The sequence below is a fragment of the Rissa tridactyla genome, chromosome 3, assembly GCF_028500815.1.
Source record: "Rissa tridactyla isolate bRisTri1 chromosome 3, bRisTri1.patW.cur.20221130, whole genome shotgun sequence".
NCBI classification, from domain to species: domain Eukaryota; kingdom Metazoa; phylum Chordata; class Aves; order Charadriiformes; family Laridae; genus Rissa; species Rissa tridactyla.
Genome location: NC_071468.1, coordinates 23,821,890 through 23,842,800, shown reverse-complemented (window position 1 = coordinate 23,842,800; position 20,911 = coordinate 23,821,890). Strand labels below are relative to the sequence as shown.

Here is a 20,911-nt window from a genome sequence, read left to right as displayed (position 1 = left end):
TCAGAATAATTATCAACGCTGATAAACCAACACAATTTGTAATAGCAGCATGGAAGAAAATATCTATCTTAAATTAAATATACATCAAGTGTTTGGCAGTTCAGGAGACCAAATGGTCCTAAATGAGTAAGGAGAAATATGAGTGTGTTTTCCAGGGCATAAGGAAAATCTCAGAGAGAAGATTCATTATGCAGCTTGCAATATCAAGAAGGCTGCCGCACTCTTTCCAAGCCTATTAAGTTAGAGCTAAGTGAGGTAGGTCCACATGAATGGATATCAAGAGATTCAAACAGAAGCAGCAGTTTCGCCTTAGTCCATCTGTGCAAGAGGTCCCGTATCTTTATTTACATGGGCCCAGCATTACCTGAAACTAAGCACAAATCATTCACCAAGCATTTCAAAATGATCCTGTCAAAAAAATAAATATCTCGGGAAGGTGGAGATGCCTTTCTTTATCTACAAACATATAGTTTATAAGTTGGACATAAAAACCTGCACAGTTTCTGGTGTTTTCTAAAGCACTGAAGAAAAGTGTGATTGAATGAAATCTTGACTTAAACTATAAGCTTATGCACGTGTTTTATCAGCAAAATTAAAACCAGAACAGAACTCACCACTTTGCCTTACGAGTTTCAGGCAAACCAAAATTACCAGAAATACTCCTACAAAAAGTATTTCAGGCTATGAGCACAACATGACCAAGAAAGCATATTCTAGTTCTTATAAATCTAAGGAGACCTCTAAATGTTTAATAGCTAACAATGGTCACCATGCACCAGCTGCTCACAAAGAGAAACTATATCACTTGACAGGGCCCTATATGGAGTCCTCACTAATGAAAGACAAAATGCAGAGAAAAAGATTATGCCCTTCAGAAATTACAGAGGAAGGCAGACAAGTTGCATAAGATTGGGCCAGTTTGCCCAAGAGAAGTTCACACAGGCAACATTACAACTGATCTCAGAAAGTGGCAAAATAAGAATCTAACTGCAGTGGTGATGTGTTCGAGAAGACCTGCAAATCCACATGACAGTGCAGAACACCTCCAAGATGATAATGTGTGGACAGTAAGCTCTGCTGCTTGCCAAAAAAAAAAAAAAAAAAAAAAAAAAAACACCACAAACAAACCAACAAAAAGGTTGTATTTAAATTTTACAAATTGAGGTCAACGAACACTTGATTTAAATCTGTCCTCAGTACACAGTGTCTTTAGAAGAGATCTCAACATCTTTAAGTCTGCTGATCAATCTAGATATCTGTGAAGAAGAAAATAAAGAACTAGAACCCTATATATGTCTAAATCTGACAACTAATTTTGAAGTAAGATCAAGGGACAAAATAATCTGGCAGTTTTACATTTTTTTAGTGGTTTTAATTCTTGTCATGGAATTCAGACAAGACTGAAAATCAATGTTTTTCTTCTCTTTGTTTAAAAAAAAGAGCCCAGAGACAAAATATTTCCTATGCTGCCAGAAGGGAAAGGAGAAAAAAAGAACTCTCCCTGATCTACAGCTATTAGCTCTGGAGAAGCTATTTGCTCCAGTTGGTGTTGGTACGTACAGAAGATTGGGAGGTAACAAGCACTCTCATTTTATAATTTGTGTTGCATTTTAATTTTTAGAAAGCATACTCAAGCAACCTGAGAGCTCAGCAATTCCAGCAGGGTTAGCGTGAGTTCTCTCCTGGCTTGCTGTGTTACCCAAATCTGATCAAAGGACAAGGACTCCAGAAGCTTGTCCAGCTGTGGTTTTATAATGACACCATTAGGTTTTGCTCTATAATCAAGGTCCCTAAAAGTCTGTGTAGCTTCAGGCTTAATATCTGCGACAAGGTTAACTGAAATCTGCAGCAAGGATAACTACTTTAGCAGATTGTATCAGCAGGAAATATTTAAACACTATTTAAAAGGATTTTAAATAAGCAGATTTTATTTAACACTGCACTAATGCACTGCAATAGGAAATGATACAACAGAGCTGCTACAAATAAACATAATGCTTTTACCCTTACCCCACCCTCCCTCCCTTCTAAATTCCCCAGATCTGTATTATTAAATCCAATGAGAGCACCAGATCTTTCTGTCTGAAACTGAAATACAGGAATGCCAGGCTCAGACAGCCCATTTGCCCTTTGGTTTTGTGCCTGCTGAATCTGCATTCCGGGTCTGTGGAATTCATTACGATAGTACCGGTCACTGGCAATGTCAGGGTTGCCAATTCAGGTGTATCAAATGTGCTTTCTTATACGCCTACAACTTTTAGAGGAATGCAGCTTCTCCTGTAAGACTGGTGTACTCTGCCCTCTAGTGCTAGGTGCACCAACATATATTTACTTCAATGCATAGTCAGGCAAGAATAAAGCCTGAAGCAGCAGGTGTTCTTTATATGCCATCCTGGAAAACACATTAGTTCCTGTATTCCTTATCAGCTGGATATGTTGCTAAACCAAACATAAGGGGTGGGCTTGGAACTGTAGTGTGGTATTGCAAGACCCTAAAATAACAAAGAGACACTGGGGCATATCTCATTGGGTCGCATCTAAGACGTTTCAGATAACCAATTCTAACTGTGAAGAGATGAAGACTAACTTTTCATTGCTCACAATGGTGTTAAACAAGTCTCTGCTTCACAAAAACATGAGGAATTTTGACATTCAGTTATAACATACATAAATCTAGCACTAACACTGTATTGGATGGCAAATTGCTCTTTCCAGAACACCCTAGTGAAAGAACAGACTGGGTTCATTTGGTATTTATATGTATTTCCCTGCAACCTGGAAGATGGGGAATAAACTCGTACCAAAGGACTACAGAATTTTTCTATTGTTTGTCCTTTAAGGCAAAAGCTGCCTGTCATCTTTAAGCAGAACCTAAAACAAAGGAACACAAATCCTTAGGGTTGAAAACTGGTGGTTTTTAAACATGGTTATAACTAAAACTGTATGAAAAGTAACCATGAGAACTACATCTCAAACCTAACATTGTAAGTATTTTCTTCTCAGTGATTCAGCTTCTTGCAGTGATACATCTTATGGCAATTACCCCCTACGTACAATTCTGTGGATGTTCTTGTTCACATTCTTTCACTTGGCAATTAGTACAATATTGATATTATGATGGATTTTGCTTTTATTATCTTGATCTACCATTTAAAACAAGCAGTAGTCATCACATGGATAAAAAGGACAAAAAACTGACATTTTTTCACTAAAATGTAATAACTGTGCATGGCTGTGCATAGTGTGTACTGTAATTACCACTGGTTTACAGCAACATATAAAAAAATACAGATAATAATTTGCGGTTCTCCCATTTTTTAAAGTTAGGATATGCTAAGCCCTGTTTGCACAGATGTCAAACATCTGCCTCTTCCTCACAGGAAAACAAGGCCCCCATTCTATCCCATTTTGTAGGTGTTGTAGGATCAGCCTTTCCACGCTCAGGTCAAATAACAATTTGAATAAGCCAAAGCTTAGTTCATGCTTTTAGACAAAATTGTGAAGGCAGCTCTTTCTCACCATTTCCAAGGTTCTCCTTAATATTTTGCCCGGAAACCTGGTGCAAAGCAGCCTGTCACAGTTTTTTAAACTCTTGGGGATGTAATTTAGGATAACTCTAATCGTTTACCTCAGTTCAGCGTCTGCCCTTGTAACATGGTTGACAGGATCTCTTTCCTGAAAAACTGGAAACACTTCTTTGTGGTTGGCAGAGAAAAATAAGTTTCATACAGCTGAGTCTTAATAAGAATATCTTCCTTTTAAAGATTCATGATGAGAACCATTAGATTCTGATAGGGAAATTATACGAACACAATTTGTTAACATTGTCAAGTATCTAGCGCTGCAGAAAATGCAGACGTACATTCTCAATGCCAAGCCCAGTGCAAAGACAAATTTATACATTTTGTTTACTAAAGATATCTACAAAGTCATTTTCCTTTGTAAACATGTTAGGTAACGAACACCTTTTCTTAGTCCATCAAATGCTCAGCATTTAAGATTACAGGAATATTTTGCTCTCATCTTTTTTTTCTAAAGTTTCTTCACAACAGTAAGGTTTCCACCAAAACAAAACTTGGGTCACATCTGAGCATTACTGTCCCTGCTTACACTATACCTTTCTGCAATTATTAGACCACCTTTCTGCCGGTGATATTGGCATCACCAGCTCAGGCCACTGCAGTTGCATACTTTTCAGTCTAAAACCCACCCTGTTTTCATTTTCATCTAAGGCAGGTGGTAAATTTTTGAGACTAATTTAAAGAAAAGAGAAAAAAAGCACAAATACCTTGCCTAAATTTAAAAATATGAAAAAAGAATCACATTAAGAAATCTCCACATTGCAAAGTAGAAGCTTCAGTTTTGCCTGTGAGTGTTTGGATAAGCGAGAAAAGCATATTTTCCTCTCCACAGGAAAAATCAACTCAAATTTTCCTAAAATCAAAAGCCTTTGTAAGATCAGTGTGTATATGTTAAGAGTTTTGCAGAAAACCGTACCAGCTTCTCCATCTCCTCACAGCTGCTAGTCATCTCCACAGAACAGTAAGATGGGCAGGTCTGGTGAGCAGAACCCTCCCTATCGTGATTGCTCTCCTGAGCTGCAGCTGTTGGTCTCGGTTACAGGAGCTTCTGCACTTTCACAGAGAGGAACTGAAAGCGTGAATACAGGGACATGGATTCACATAGCCTCAATTCCACTTGGGATCCTGGACTGAGTATTTCCTCTTGGCTTGTCCCTACCCAATGGAGCGATTAGGCTTTCACTGTCATTCAGGATGTGAAGTAGCACCCAGATTGCATGAGGAAGTAGTACCACATAAGGCAAATGCATAAAGGTTGAAAGCAGAAAAATCACAGTTAACAAAGGTGTTGCGGTACAGGGGTGGCGTCATTTCAGTGCTTTATTACTCACAACACAGAAACTGAATTTGTCAATATGGGGAAAATATTTAAAGGTACTAATGGATGATGGATCCTTAATGGGTCCCCTTTTTCAATGTGGCAAAGCGTGCATTTGCCATATGTGCTTTTAAAGGGTTTCCTTTTTAATTACAGCTCAACCCCTAGAGGAAACAAATACTTGAATTCTCATAAAAATCAATGAGTATTTCAAGCCCTCAACAACTGTCAAGATCAGAAACTAAGTTAACAATATATTTGCAATTATGGTATTGAGAAAACAAATCCCTCCTCGAGTTATGGATTAATTAGTATGGGCCTAAACTGATTGCACTTCCAATGGTCTGAAGTGAAAGTCAGTGAAGTACTAATTTTTAGACAGAATTCATGCCTTCCGAAAAATAAAGGTTTTAAAAAAACATTTCAATAGATACAGCACTTAAAAAAAAAAAGCACAGAGAGAATCTGTGACTTTCTGGTATAGACTGCTGGTTAGGAGCTCAGTCATACAGTTATTAAATTAGGAAAATCATTTTGGTGAATGAATAGGAAACAGATGTCAGAGACAATGAGCTTTGTCTCTCTGTTTAGGGTCAATAACATATTATGTTGAAGCAATAAGTCACCAACATCACTAGCATAAATGCTAAAAGAAAAAGGACAATAATATAGGAAAAGCCAAAAAGGTAGGAGAGACACATGTATAACACTGTAAAGTCAAAAGCTGCAACTTTTTACTGTAAAACCATAACCCTTGGGAAAAAAAGATTATCTTATACCTCTTTTACCTCTAGCCTACAACAAAGAAAACCTTGAGCTCTGAAAGGAAGCAAAACCAAGTCAAATTCAAGATATAGGCAGATAAGCAAGATCTTGAATAAACCTGATTCAGAATGACTAGGATTTCTAGTGACCCAAATCCTAGCCTGCTGGCTCAGATTGCCTCTTCCCCCTCAGACAGTGAGAAACTGGCAGCTAAATAAAACGTATCCAAAGTAAACAGACTGATCTCCACACCATGTTCAAAATGATAGGCAAGAGTGGCTCTTGTGCAGTACTGCACAGAACAACACAATCTGATTCACTAGCCTTCTCTTTTGAATAAGCTTCTCTGTTCTTTTTATATCTTGGTCTGCCTAAAAAAATTAATTTAAATCAAAGTTAGGAAATGCTCAATAGGACCACACGTATAAAAATTTCTAAAAAAAAAAAAAATAGAAAAATATAAATAAATAATTTCTAAATAAAAGCAACAAGAGCTCCTCTAGGATGCTTATGAACCTGATGACTTTTCCTTGATTGGCTTTGGTGAATGTACTCTGATGTATCATTCAACATTTAGAGGTAGAACATGAGGAATCAAGTCCCAACGCTTTTTAATTTATCCTTTTCTGTATTTTCAAAAAACAATTACAAAAGTTACTTGACCAAAATTTCTATCAGTAAGCATTCATTCTGGCTATGAGTCAGAAAGCAATCACACATGAATCTAAAACCAACCCAACAAAATACATTATGGTGAACATTTCCTCAAACGTTTTACATTGTTTGTCCATTTATAACCAGGTTGCAGATGAACACATCAGTAAAACTACCTGTGATGAACTTTCAGTAACAATTTTAATAAGATTGGAAGCACAACTATTTGCACTTCAAAATTCTTAAGAATGGTGTTATGGTATGGCAATAAGAGATTAATGGAGATCTTGCAAAAAAGATAAATGGCACTACAAGAATACCAGAAAACTGGGGGGGATGGGGAAGAAATTAATTGAACCTATACTTTTGATAAATATTTATTTTTTTGCAGAAGAAAAATGCACACTAGTTTGAGCTGTCATTATGCTAACCCATATCCTATTTTTCATATTATTAGTAATACATAATGTGGTAGTTTATATTCAAAAATAAAACCAGAATGTATATACCTCATGTATTTATCCAGAAATACACTAAGGTTACTATGGTGATGAAAAATCCATTACCTTTGAATACAGAATGAAAAAGTTTGACTTAAAGTGTGCACTATTTATTACAGCGATCATCAACAGCCTTCAGGAGGTTCTCTAACTGAATTCATTTTTCAGTGTCAAAACTGACCCACCACACCAGTAGCTTATGGCCTGTGCAAGGCAACGAAATATGAACTATATGAATTTTTAAATATGTTTTATACTAACTCCAGATGCAGAAATGGCTTTGAATTTTAAAGCCTTACATTAAAAAGAAAGTAGGGTCTTGATACCCTTTTTCCCCTGAGTTGTCTGATATTAAATGCTTTACTTTTACTTGTACCTACTACCATAAAAAATTCTGATGGGTCTAGAATAGTGCTTATGTTGTGCTTTTAGCTCAATAGTTTGTTTTTTATTTTGGGGTTTTTGGTTGTTGTTGTTTGAATAATCTCGGAACAAATAACTTGGATATTTCCTTAAACTACACCAATTACATTAAAATAGGAAGTCAGATTACCATGCTTCACTGTACTGCCAAATAACAGTCATTTAGCTTCTATGTAATAGTTTAAAAGTACTGATATAATTTGTTTATTGACATATTGCATAAGCGTTATCAGAAGAAAATGGATTATTAGTTTATGCTTTTAACAACTGAATTAAACATGGGCTATTCAGGAAAGCAACACAGGGCCTCTCTAATTAAGAATATCTAAGGAAGACAGTAGGAAAAACTATTAAACCTGTACATCATATCTTGCCTTCAACAGCTTACAGTTTACTTGTTTTGAGAGCTGGACGCTATGAGATCAAAAAGATATAAAAGCATTAAAAAGATGACTCAGGTCCTGTGAAAGAGGACAACACAGCACAAGATTTAGCTACACCATGGCAACATTAATTTCTGAGTCCCAACAGAGAGTTCTATAAAGGATTCTTTAAAGAATGGAACCCATCAGGGTTTAAAGTGCATCTGGCCCATTTTAAATTAATTTTTCTTTTCCTCTGAAATAAGAAGGGGCCAGTCATATAATTATTCATAGCAACTATGAGATACCCATCTGACGTGCTCGGAACTCACCTTTTGCAACATATTTGGTTCCATTTCCAAAGTAAATTGGTACTCCGTTCATATACAAAGTATATTGTATAATAATACCATTTGGTGTTTTTGGTGGACTCCAACTCATGAGCAAAAACGTGGGAAAGGATATTGCTGTGGGTGGTTGCACATCTTCAGGGGCTGGTGAAAAAATGTGTAACATATTACATTTCCACAAATAATAAATAATTTCAGTGAGAAGCTACCACTAGAATGATTTTTGGTAAAGTTGAAATTTCAAAATAGATTTTATGCTTGCAACATACCAGCATTTTGAGAACTCTTCTATTACATGTGAGGGTTCCTAGCCAAACAGAAACTTCTACGAAAGACAAGGATATACTCCTTGCTTTTTAGGAGAATATTTATGCTTATATAACTTTATCTTTCCAGCTTGATAACAATGAGCAAGGGGAGGGGTACAAGATTTTAGTGCAGTCCTTTTTCTAACACAAATTATTTTCTCTTCACGCTTTTTATTCCTAACTACAAAGTGATCACTCTTTGTAATCACAAATGCAGATGCTGTATTCTTAGGCACCACCCATTATTTCAGATTTTTCAAAATTCAATACATTTAGCAATGTTTGTTTAGCATAGATTTTATGCATATAATATACTGGAAATTGGCAATGGATAATAATTTAATAGCCAAGTTCTCTCACCGTTCCAATAAGTTATACACTAGAAGCACAAGCAATCCCGCTGAATATTGCAAGGGGAGCAGAACTTGGGCCTTAGTCTGGGAGGAATATCGTGTAATTTACAAGCTCTGTGCTAGCAATTTAAAACAATAACTAGCAGTGGCTGGCAATGTGAAAACAATATAAAGTAATGAATGTTTCAATAGGGAAACAGGGATAGCTGGAGGGTATGTTATGGTGTCTGTCTTCTGTATCATCAATTTATTGTTACTAAGAGCATGCAACAAGAGCATCCAAAAATAGAAACTCCAGACATTGACTTTTTGTTCAATTCTTCTGAGGGATAAAACACATGTTCCCCATGGCTTTATTTGATCTCTGAGAAAAAAAAAAATTAAAATCTATTCTTGCCTAAACCTTCCCAATATGACAGTACATCTGAAATCAGTGGATGTTTTGCTCAAACACATGTAAGAATTCCTGCTTTATTCACTAAGATGAAAAAGTAAGACATAAACAATTTATTTTTTAATTACTATAAGACACCAAAAAGAAATAAACAATTTTGTATTTCATGTTTACGTCACTGTTCGGCTGTCAGAGGCTACACCCGTTCATGGATAATGCCACCAGACAAACTCAGTCAGTTTATTTAGAACTTCCAAGAGGCGATAATTAGGTTTTGATTTGATTGGTGTTGCTGGCAGTTGCTAATACATTCACATCAAAATGCTGTTCCAGCAATGTTAGACTGCAATCTTCAGGACTGTCCTCATCAGGACAACACCTTGCCTGACCACCTCCTTCGGCAGCGGTTCAACAATCTAGCATTCTTTTAATCATTATGGTTGTAATTCACGTAACTTTATGCTAAAATTTTATTCGTTTTGTTGGTAATGTATTACTATCTAGTTTACATGAGAAGATTAAACAAAGAACTGTGAGAAGGAGGGAATTCTGAAAACTACTCCATACCATGGAAGATTAAGTACTGTACTAGAAATACACGTCAAAGTCTTCATTATTCTACTGGTGTAAATTTGGAGTAACTGATAATTATAACCGGATTAACATGGCTTTGGGATGGTAGAACCAGATGTGGAACTTTATGTTTAATTGAGAATGGAGTTAGATATGTCACAGATATTTTGGGAGCATTTGCTCCAGTAATTGATGTGTATTACTTATCAGCCTAGTCTCTAAAGTCAGAAATGGTGTGTATTTTCTCTTTCTTCCTGCTCTTGTTCCTAATGTAAGCACAGAAAACATTAACTTACGCTCACAACCTGTAAGTTTGAGCACAATAACATCTAAAAGTGTTTAGAAAAGAAAGGAAAATCTGAGCAGTGATTAATAAATAACTCAATTGGCATTTGGAGGCTTCATCACACTGAAATAATTGTTGCCTATTGCTCATGTTTAGCAGTTAAAAGAAACCATGGAAATCAACCGTTTGATTCTCAATTTCATACTGTGCCATACAATCAATTCTTTTTAGTCAGACTGTCTCTAGATTTACTTCTGAGCCATAGTAAAATGAGGAAGCTTTCATTAATCTTTCAGATGCTTCATATTAATGACAAGGCTCTTGCATGAACAATGTAACAGCAATTAAAAAGCCCATTAATCTGCATTACAGCTATTAAAGATGCATGTCATTAAAGGGTATGGAGTTTGATTCATTTTCGCACCCCCCCAAAAAATGGAGCAATTATGGTCTGGCAATGCACTTTGTCATCAAATTAGGTTGGGGTTTTCCAGCAAATGGCTTTGCAGCATTTAGCTCTTCTCCTGTTTTATTATTCATGACTGAAATGTGGAAGTCAAGACCTTTGAAATTACTTTACCTTCTTGTGGAGTGGAGATGTTCAATGCATGCAAGCTCTCAGTACAGCCAGCCAAAGTGCAAGCAGTTAGGGTTACAGCATAGTTTGTGAAGGGATGCAAGCCTGTCAATATGCCTGCAACAGAAGAAAGCAAGGTGTTATGCATGTATAGTGTACAGACAGATTACATACATACACAGGCAAAAGTGAAAAATTAAAGTTTTCTGTTACAGGTGGAAAAGAAAAATGATTTTAAGGTTTCATTCCTATTATGCCATGACTTAAATTTTGCAAAATAAATTAAGAGCGAATGGTATTTTATTCCATTCTTAATACTAACAATGCAGCTAAGTTATTTTAGTTACGTTTACTGTAACAGATACTACTTCAAGACCAAGGTGTCTATTTTAATATAACAATGACAATAAAGGAGGTTTTTTTCTTAGTCCCTGCCTCACAAAGTTTTGTCAGTTATTAATTTTGTTTTTCCAAAGAATTTTCACTGTCTCCCAGAACAAAATTTTTTAATGCCTCCTCTCCAATATTGCCCCTATTTATCCATAAACTGAAATCTCTTTTCTGTATGAAACATCCCACTTGTGTTCCATTACTTCAGTGGCAGCATATAGAACATATATTTGCTATACTACTACAGTAACATAACTCAGGTGACACAGTACCCAAGGGTTTTACAAGAAAAAAAGACCTGTAATCTTATGCTTTTTCAGGCCCTGCTGAGGGGGCCCTCAAGTTGCTAGATTCCCACATATCGACCAGCTACTTGTCATAGCGAACGCAACAAATCACTGCTTACCACTCCAGGAAGTTACACTGTATTTTTAACTGCATTATACAGGACTACATGGAAAAAAATGTGGTTTACAGTCATTTTCAGAAACATCAGCAGTTCCTATTTCAAGTCCAACAATATAGTAATATAAAATGAAAATGCAGTAGTAATTAAAAGCAGGCCACTTCATGTCACATATTATTTCAAACCATGTTCTCACCTTGGCTCTCACTGCTTTTAGTAAAATCAATGCGGTGTGTCATTAGGAAAAAAAAAATATATGTAGCAAACTATGTTGTTTCAGAACCATCTGACATCAGGATTTTGCATAGCAGCTTCAAAAACAACAGTACCTCAGAGTACCATAATTCTTGGCCAAACTTCCTATAGTACAATAAGATTGCAAACCCCCACAGCATGACATATACGAAAGAGGTAGAAGAAATTAGTCCTTATAATTACATCTCATTAAGTGTATGCAACATAACTTTGGATTTCATTAAAGAATGTCTTTTTTTCCCCACATAAACCCTTTAAACTCACAAAAAGGCCCCGGAGAATTTGATGCTGGAAATTAACAGTTACAGCATAAATATATTATTTTCTGAGTGGGGCAATCAAAATAAGTCTGTGAATGTTTATATTGTGTTTACCAAATAGGTGTGTTCACATGGAATAGATGAGATTAGCTTTCACTGAATTAGTAATGTTTGTGTCTTTCCTTGTAATTACTCCAAAATCTTCAAAGGTTGGCATTGCAATCATCTTTCTACTTGAATTCTCTGAGGTCCAGTTCTACTCGTACACACAAAGAGATATTCATAAGTAATCACATTCATTTCAGAGTGGTGTTAAACTAAAACCAGTTGATCAGAATCCACATGCTCTGGTTCATAGTTTTGATTTTGCGAATCACCAGTTAACAGAGGAAAGCTGTACTGCCATCTTACTATCTAATGTAAATGCAACAGGAAAGAAAAAGAACATTGTGTCAGCCACCACTCAAGCAAATGTGCCTGCAATCTTCCTTGATGGAAGGCAAATATTTTTAAGAGAATTTAAAAAACCAGAAAGTCGGAAATAATGATGTTTTAAAGCATTACTATCCCTGTAAAGCAGGAATATTGGAATCTACAGTAAATTCTTTAGCAGAGAAATTTCATCAGTCGAAAAAAAATTCTTTTTTGCATAAGACTTCGTACAAAGAAATCATTTCCTGATCAAAGAGGGTTAAACATAGTACATATAAAAGGTACTATTGGAATTACCTTCAGCAAATAAACACATGCAGAAACCAAATCCTCTAACTGTGACATTTGCAAGTCCTCGGTTAAAAGGAGCATGGTAAAGTGTATATGCCACCTCTCTATTCACTCTGCTGTGCTTTAGGAAGCAATTTAGTTTTATTTGTACATTTAGCACTTGTAGTGTTCTTTTCTTATGAAGCAGTGAATTAATGCTCCTTGCATTTCCTGATGGAAGACATTCTGTGGGGTCACCAATGGCTTCAGGCACTGAGATCTGCAGTAGCACGTATCCAGAAAGATGCCTGTAGCTGTAGATGGTTTGCATTGGGCTGTTTGGTTTACTTTGACAAAGTAGAAAGGTTTCATATAAAGTACCCGCAGCGCAACAGAGTGTACATTGCATAGGTAGGCTTGTGAAGGGCAATGAGAATTTGAAAAAAACAACCCAAATAAACCCTTTTGCAACAGGAGGTTTTGTTAAAAAAATTATTCAGCAAAGGCAGCAATTTAAATAATTTGCTCGTTTCCTACATAATGTTTTTCCTTCACATGTGCTCGTGCACTATTTCATTTCAACAAAGAAACAGATGTGCTGCATAGGTAGGCAATAGCAAGTGCACAGATTTTATTTACATACTTCAGCAAACTACTTTTTTCTCAGCTGCCAACCTATCTGTTTGGCCAGCATCCACTGTAATCTGTTCTCCTTCATTATGTTAATCTGTGGGCGGAAAGATTTCTGTCATCTTCAAATCGCTTGTACAGCAATGGTAAACACCTTGGCCTGTCTGTAATTGGACAGGTGTCTGCATTGGTGTCACCCGGCTTTTAATTCAATTAAAGAACTGGCTGCTCTGCTCTCATTACCCACTCATTTCCTCTGCACTTTTAGTCAGTCAGTGAAATTTACACTCAGTGCCTGACTATCTTAGAGTACAAAGTCAGCAGTCCCATAGCAAAGATCATCACTGATACACGTGAATTAATTTATAGCACAGCAAAATAACTATTGAAATAAAAAACAGCCTATGATCCAATGAAGTTGGCTGAAGCTTTAAAAAACTTTCCCTAACTCCTCAATTATCACACTCTCAGACTGGCATCTCTTGTCTGTACCCAATAATTGCTGATCTGATAAGAGTCCATCAGGCTTTCCAAGACAGGATGCTAACAAAGCAAAATTTGGCCACAAACACACTTGCATATATTCTAATAATATTCACAAGAGACAGGTAGATAAATTGTCACTTTGATCAGGAGACAGAATTAGAGGCACCATCAATATTTAAGAAGAGGGTCAGCCTCTCACATTTGGGATATGAGTCCCATTCATTCAGCCTGCCACTACAGAGCAGCTGAACACATCTAGACTTAAAATTTACATCATAGACTACGTTCCAAGCCTTAAAATCCACATGGGGAATCGGAGACGATAAATCATTCTAACACACCACTCCTATCTGCCCACTCAAAGAACCTTTGGAAATAAATTAAAGTTCTAACACAGACATTTTGACACAGTGACCCCATGAAACTGAATAATGTCATTTGTTAAATATGAATGTAAAGTTAACAGTCTAAAAGAGTGATCTGGAATCACACCTAGAACATTAAGCCCACTTTATATGCAAAACTAGTATTTAATTTTCTATACTTTTATTTAAATGATCTTTAATTATTTGCAATATTTAAAGTTGAAGTTTAGAGTTGTGTCAGAGAAAACGCTAGGTTCACTTTTGCAGATAAGGGACAAAAACATTGACATGGACAGTAGAAAAGGGTCAACAATGAATTTATGGTAAAAATGGATGTGTGGACTAGTCAGAGTCAGTTGCATCTTTATATCCACTCTATTTATCATTCTAATGCACACAGTATGTAAGAAGATTAAATACCCAGCTTCTTCCTTTCACTTCTCCGTAAACCAGACATTTCTTTTGTTCAGTACATCCAAAAGGGAGGTCTCGTACATTTACGTAGCTCAGACAGATCCCACAGTATTCTGGCAGATTTTGAGTGGAAAAGTAGTACTTTCCATCACGGAAAATAATTGTTTTACCACTAAGGTATCAGGGCTAATATTCTGTTCACAAACACTGAAAAATTGATTCAAAGGCAATGACAGTATTTCAGTAATTTCCTCATCCAGTTAAAAGACTTTTATGAGAACAGCTGCTTCACTGTTCCAATCTGTCATACTGCTTTTTCAAAAAGTTGCTTCAAAACGCCACCAGGTCTTGATGAAAAGACACACTTGCTTATGGTAACTTACAGAGCTTTTACTCTGCAAAATGAATTAGTTAAACAAATATAAATTGAGGTGAGCTTTTTGAAATACATTTATTGAAGGATCCGTCCCATAAAAACAAAACTAAACCCACTCGCCCCACACACACAACTCACACAAAAAAGCTGTTTAATCTTATGGATGTAACACAAAGCTCCTCACTTCCACAAAAAAACGCACTCAGCTAAGACAGTGGAAGAGGAAAATTTTGCAAGGCTAGTTCAATTTAATTTTTTTTACAGGTAAATTTAGCTAATTTTAATGATAACCAGGTACTAGTTCCATATGCAGCCTGAAAACTCAGCTATTCTACTGATTAAGATTCCCAAAGTCAACCACAGAGCTTACCCACACAAACTCCATTTGTTTCACAAGCTGAGTGTATTTTTTGCCAAAGGGACTTTTCCTTGCCAGATTTTTTCATTGCTTCCTCCCTGACACTCTACTTCATAGGGACCTATTTTGAAATACACATATAGCAACCAAAACAACACTTGACATTATAGATTTACCTTATTTCTTAAGCTCTTAAAAAAAAAAAATAACTACCAAATCTCCCCTCCCCAAACCTAAAGACTATTTAGCCAACTTGAATGCCTGAGGTCGTACAGCATCTGTCTAACAAAGTCACTTGTGTGTCGAGATGCATCATTGCCACAGTACACTTAATCACAGTCCACTGACCAGAAAAGGAAGTCCCCAACTGACTTTGTGTTTTCGACAGATTGTATCAAAACTGTTTAAGTACATGCGTCTTCTATATATGCATTTCTGGACTGAAAGCCTGGGCGCATCAATCTGTCGCATACATCTGCATTTTTAAAGCCTCTTCTACCTTAAGTATAGCATGAATTATAAATTTTTGAAGAATTCTAGAACAAGAGGGCACTTGTTCCAACTCTTTGGCTTTTAAGAACAAAAAAAGGTTTACTTTGGTTATTGGATTTCTGTGGCTTGGAAGACCCTTTTCCCAACAGAAAAATTTCATAACAAACCATACATAAGCTTGACTGGCTTTGAAGACGCAGTTCAGATTGCAGTGGTTCAAGGAAGCCTGTTACATTCCCCATAGCACAGGGCAGTTCTTTAGTTGCTTTAATTTGCAGAAAACCTTACCCAGTTGTCCAGTTTTGCACCAAGAGTTCTCTAATATCTATCACTATGTTACTCTTGATCCTTCCAAAGAACTTTGCCATTGTTAAGTTTCTACAGGATGACTAATTTTAAAAGTTTGTAGAGAAAAAAAAGAAAAACTGTTAAGGTTTTTGCAAAATTTTTTGAGTATGTCTATAAAAAAAGTTAATAATCCATTCTATCCTCACAAACATTAAGAATTTGATTTCTTTTTATTATTAAAAGTATTAGTATGTAGCTAAGAGTTGATGTAATTTTGATAAAACGTTCAGGTTTATTTAATCAGACAATTTACATTTCATATGAATAAATTTATACAACAGCATTGGATTGTAAACAAGATTCATTTACGTCTAAACTCAATCAAGTTAGAAACTTAATATTGCAGAATATTAATATTATCTATTATTTAAAGTGCATATATTGAAAACCATGCTGCTGGTCTGCTAAAGCCAGCTAAATGAAAGGAGATACGAACCTACATTCTGCCAGTCTGACTTAGAGTCGTCAGGAGCTCAAGCCCTACCTGACAACTCGCGGAAACCTAAAGGGTGTAGACAGATCTATTGGCTACCCTATGTTGCATTAGCTGTCGCAGTCAAACAGGGATCTGAGCAGGGGCTGAGGTGCAGCTTCTGGTATACTGCAGCTGCTCCCAGCGAGAGAAGAGTGCGCATCCGTATGGCTGAGAGACAGAGAGACTAAACCTCCTTAAGACACCCACGGGGACAAAACAGGCCAACAACTGCACTGCAGCCCTGGTCATTACATGGGTCTCAGTACATGACACCCCCTTCATGTGGGAAGGATGCATACAGCCTTCCACATCTCTCACACTGTGCCATGGCACTGTAAAGCGTATACCACTGTTGTTCTGGCTACGGGAAATATTTAGATGTTTTCTGTCATCTGTCTGTGCTTCCAACCAAAGATCACTTCTACAAAATGAGTTTACCTGAAAATGACAACCATCCTTGTATTTAAGCTTGGTTCAAGCACCTGATGAAGCAGCTCTTGAAAACCTTATCTTCAATAGTGTTTCAGCTTTTATTACTCTAAACGTTCTATCATATTTTAGTTGCAAGCAAATATAAGATAAATATACCAAACCTGGTTAATACGTTGTGACTCATAAAAGGTTGTATCTTCATAAAAGGTTTTATAACATTAGAAATTTGTCACAACTTGGAGTATAGATTTGGCAGTCCTCCTAGTGCTCTGGCCCGATACATATTTACATGAGTTGGTTTGCAATCCTTTTCTGCAAATTTACAAAAATCTCATTAACTGCAGCATAGCAGTGTTTTGAGTGTAAAATATTTGCACAAACCAAGAGCTTTCAAGTAATTTCAAGTGCATGAAAGTAATAGCCAAGTAATTCATTAACAGGTTCACACGGCAAGCTGCCTGGCTGTGGTAAATGGCTCACAGACCCCATGTAGCTCCAAGTAACCCGAAGAAAATGACATTTTCTAAGAGCCGCCACAAACAGCAAACTCCCATTTTAGGCTCACCCTGTCTGTACGGGCACTCCCCGGCCTGTGAGGCGGCTATCCTGGGCTCCCAACCTGCGGGGAGCAGCTGGCCCTCACTGCCTGCCCCCCATTGCCCCAGGCCTTGCGGGGCCCAGAGCCAGAGGTACTGCAGGGCCCGGCCCTGGGGCTAACCCCCGCAGGCCCCATGGCTCCCAAACACCCATCGGAGGCGACGGTCAGGGCGCAGAGGCCAGTGGCAGCGTCGCAGGCTGCTTTTGTCTCGGGCCGGGCAGAGCTCTCCCTGAGAGGGAGAACCTCTCAGCCGGCAGCCGTTCTCTGAGCAGGGGCGGTTGCCAGTCAGGCAGTGAGCTCGCCCCAGCCCTGCGGCCCCGCCGGTGAGCCCAGGCCTATCAGTCACTGGCAGGAGGTCCCATCTCCTCCTCCGAGGGACTCCCTAGCTAGAGTGCTTTCAAAGCTGAGGCGCAGCCGAGCCACTTTGATTAGCCATATTAAATCATTAAATTAACTTTTCCTGAGATATTCATCTGCCGAGCATAAAAGACTAAAAGGTGAAAAGTAATTATAAACACATGTCAAGGGAAGGAGGGAACATTCAGGGCATTCAGAGGGGAAGCCGTCGACAACAATTTTCTCATTATCACGTGTGCAGTCAGAACTTCAGCACTTGGCTATTGCGGCAATGTCACAGGCAGGAGGAACTGCAAGAAACATACAAAATTAATAGAGGAGTCTGTAATAGGAATACCAAACGTTTGTGTATCCTTTTGCAGGACATTTTATTTGAATATTATTTGCAACTTTTGCTAGCCTTGTTCGTTGCCCATCATTGGGAGCTGGTAAAATTCAGAGGCTTGCAGATCTCCTGAATTCTACAGTGAGAGCAATCTGAATTATAAAATGTTTTTCTCGTGCGTGCTTGACAAAAGATCATCTAGTTTCAACTCCCCTGCCATGGGCAGGGACACCTCCCACTAGATCAGGTTGCTCAAAGATGAATCCAAACTGTCCTTGAACACTTTCAGGGATGGGGCATCCACAACTTCTCTGGGCAACCTGTTCCAGTGCCTCACCACCCTCACAGTAAAGAATTTTCTCCTAATATCTAATCTAAATCTCCCCTCTTTCAGTTTAAAACTGTTACCCCTCTTCCTATCACTACACTTCCTCCCCATCTTTCCTGTAGGCCCCCTTTAGGTACTGAAAGACTGCTATAAGGTTCCTCCTGAGCCTTCTCTTCTCCAGGCTGAACAACACCAACTCTCTCAGCCTGTCCTCATAGCAGAGGTGCTCCAGCCCTCGCATCATCTTCGTGGCCCTCCTCTAGACTCGCTCCAACAGGTCCATGTCCTTCTTATGTTGAGGACTCCAGAGCTGGACGCAGTACTCCAGGTGGGGTCTCACGAGAGCAGAGTAGAGGGGCAGAATCACCTCCCGCAACCTGCTGGTCATGCTTCTTTTGATGCAGGCCAGGATACAGTTGGCTTTCTGGGCTGCAAGCACACATTGCCAGCTCATGTTTAGCTTCACATCAACCAATACCCCCAAGTCCTTCTCCTCAGGGCTGCTCTCAAGCCATTCTCCACCTAGCCTCTATTTGTGCTTGGGATTGCCCCGAATCACGTGCAGGACCTTGCACTTGGCCTTGTTGAACTTCATGAGGTTCACACAGGCCCACCTCTCAAGCCTGTCCAGGTCCCTCTGGATGGCATCCCTTCCCTCCAGCGTGTTGACTGCACCACAAATCTTGGTGGTGTTGGCAAACTTGCTGAGAGTGCACTCAATCCCACTGTCCATGTCGCCAACAAAGATGTTAAACAGCTCTGGTCTCAATACTGACCCCCTGAGGAATGCCACTCATCACTGGCCACCACTTGGACATTGAGCCATTGACCACAACTCTTTCAGTGCAGCCATCCATCCAATTCCTTATCCACCAAGTGGTCCATCTCTCAAACGTCTCTCCAATTTAGAGACAAGGATGTCACGTAGGACAGCGTCAAATTCTTTGCACAAGTCCACGCAGATGACGTCAGTTGCTCTTCTCTTATCTACCAGTGCTGTAACTCTGTGTGGCAGTGTGTTCTCCCCTTTTCCCGTTTTTCCCCTCCCCGGCTCCTGCTCAAGCCATGGCCATCAGCAGGAGTTGTTAGGAGTTGCACTTGAACTGTGGGAGATGGCTGGCAACATAACCAAAACACTGTCTGGAGTGGGAACATAGGTATCTTGTTCCCATGAGAATATGACTATGGGCCAATTATCTTACTCCATAAATAGCGGACAGCCCAAGAGCCCTTTGAGCTCTCCTGCACGGCAGCGGGCTGCACGACAGGACCTCCCCTTGAGTGGGGATGCTTGCTTAAGGTTCTTCTCCTCGAGGCTGAGAGATTCCTTGCCGCAACAGATTCTCGGTAAGTGACTAATAGCATGCTAAACTTTGAAATCTTAGCTAAGTGATATAAGGATTGATTGCACGTATATAATCCTTTAGACATAAACCGTTGACCAAGTCTGGGACTAGGATTGGATCCAGCCGCACCTAGACCCCTCTCTGAGACGGAGTTTAGAAAGCAAGGGGGTCCTTTCTGAACCTCGTGACTCAACGGGAGGGTCTCCCTGAGAGCTTGTCTGACCCTGGCCTCTATGCAGTAAATAATCAAGTGTACCCTAGCATCAAATCTCATAAAACACTGTCGCATTCACTACTAACTTTGTTAAATCACTGTTTTATGTTAATAAACATTTCACTACTCTCTTACAAGTGAAGTTATTCACTCCGCCCGCGACACCCTGTCGTAGAAAGCCACCAGATTTGTCAGACATGATTTGCCCTTAGTGAAGCCATGTTGGCTGTCACCAATCACTGCCTTATTTTTCATGTGCCTTAGCATGGGTTCAGGAGGATCTGCCCCATGATCTTACTGAGCACAGAGGTGAGACCGATTGGCTTGTAGTTCCCCAGCTCTTCCTTTTTTCTCTTTTTAAAAACGGGGGTTATGTTTCCCCTTTTCCAGTCAGCAGGAACTTCACCAGACTGCCACAACTTCTCAAATATGACGGATAGTGGCTTAGCAACTTCATCTGCCAGTTCCCTCAGGACCCACAGATGTATCTCTTTATCCCATGGTACTCTACCAAGCAGATCCCTGAGAAGGCTCAGGGTGATCTATCAATGTGTATAAATTCCTGATGGAGGGAACAAAGAAGAAGGATGAAATACACTACCTTATCCAATAAACCCCTTGTTCAACAGTCAGAACGTCATTTTAAGGATTTAAATCTGCTGAATATTTCTTTCTTGGATGAAAATGAAAAAACAGTTTGACATTTTGAACATTACAAGGGTCAGATTTTGAAGAATTTTGGTTCCTGAGGACTCAGAAATAGGCATTTCAGACGGTGGGATCATGTTCATTTAAAGACCTACTTTACCTTTAATATTTAGCTCAGTTTTTCTTCTTCTTGACAAGGGTACAACAGGTTCTTCTGAATTTGACACACACGGGATAGGCTTCTGGGAAATGAGTAATGCTA

General features: G+C 38.5%; 1 protein-coding gene across 1 annotated transcript in view; it reads right to left on the bottom strand.

Annotated features, from left to right (window-relative positions):
* USH2A (usherin) overlaps positions 1-20,911 on the bottom strand; it is a 392,064-nt gene that overhangs the window by 206,712 nt on the left and 164,441 nt on the right. Inside the window, exons 30-31 of the mRNA XM_054195462.1 lie at positions 10,448-10,561; positions 7,936-8,097 (exon numbers count right to left, since the gene is read on the bottom strand). Coding sequence (XP_054051437.1) covers positions 7,936-8,097; positions 10,448-10,561 — 276 coding nt within the window. The remainder of the gene's footprint in view (positions 1-7,935; positions 8,098-10,447; positions 10,562-20,911) is intronic.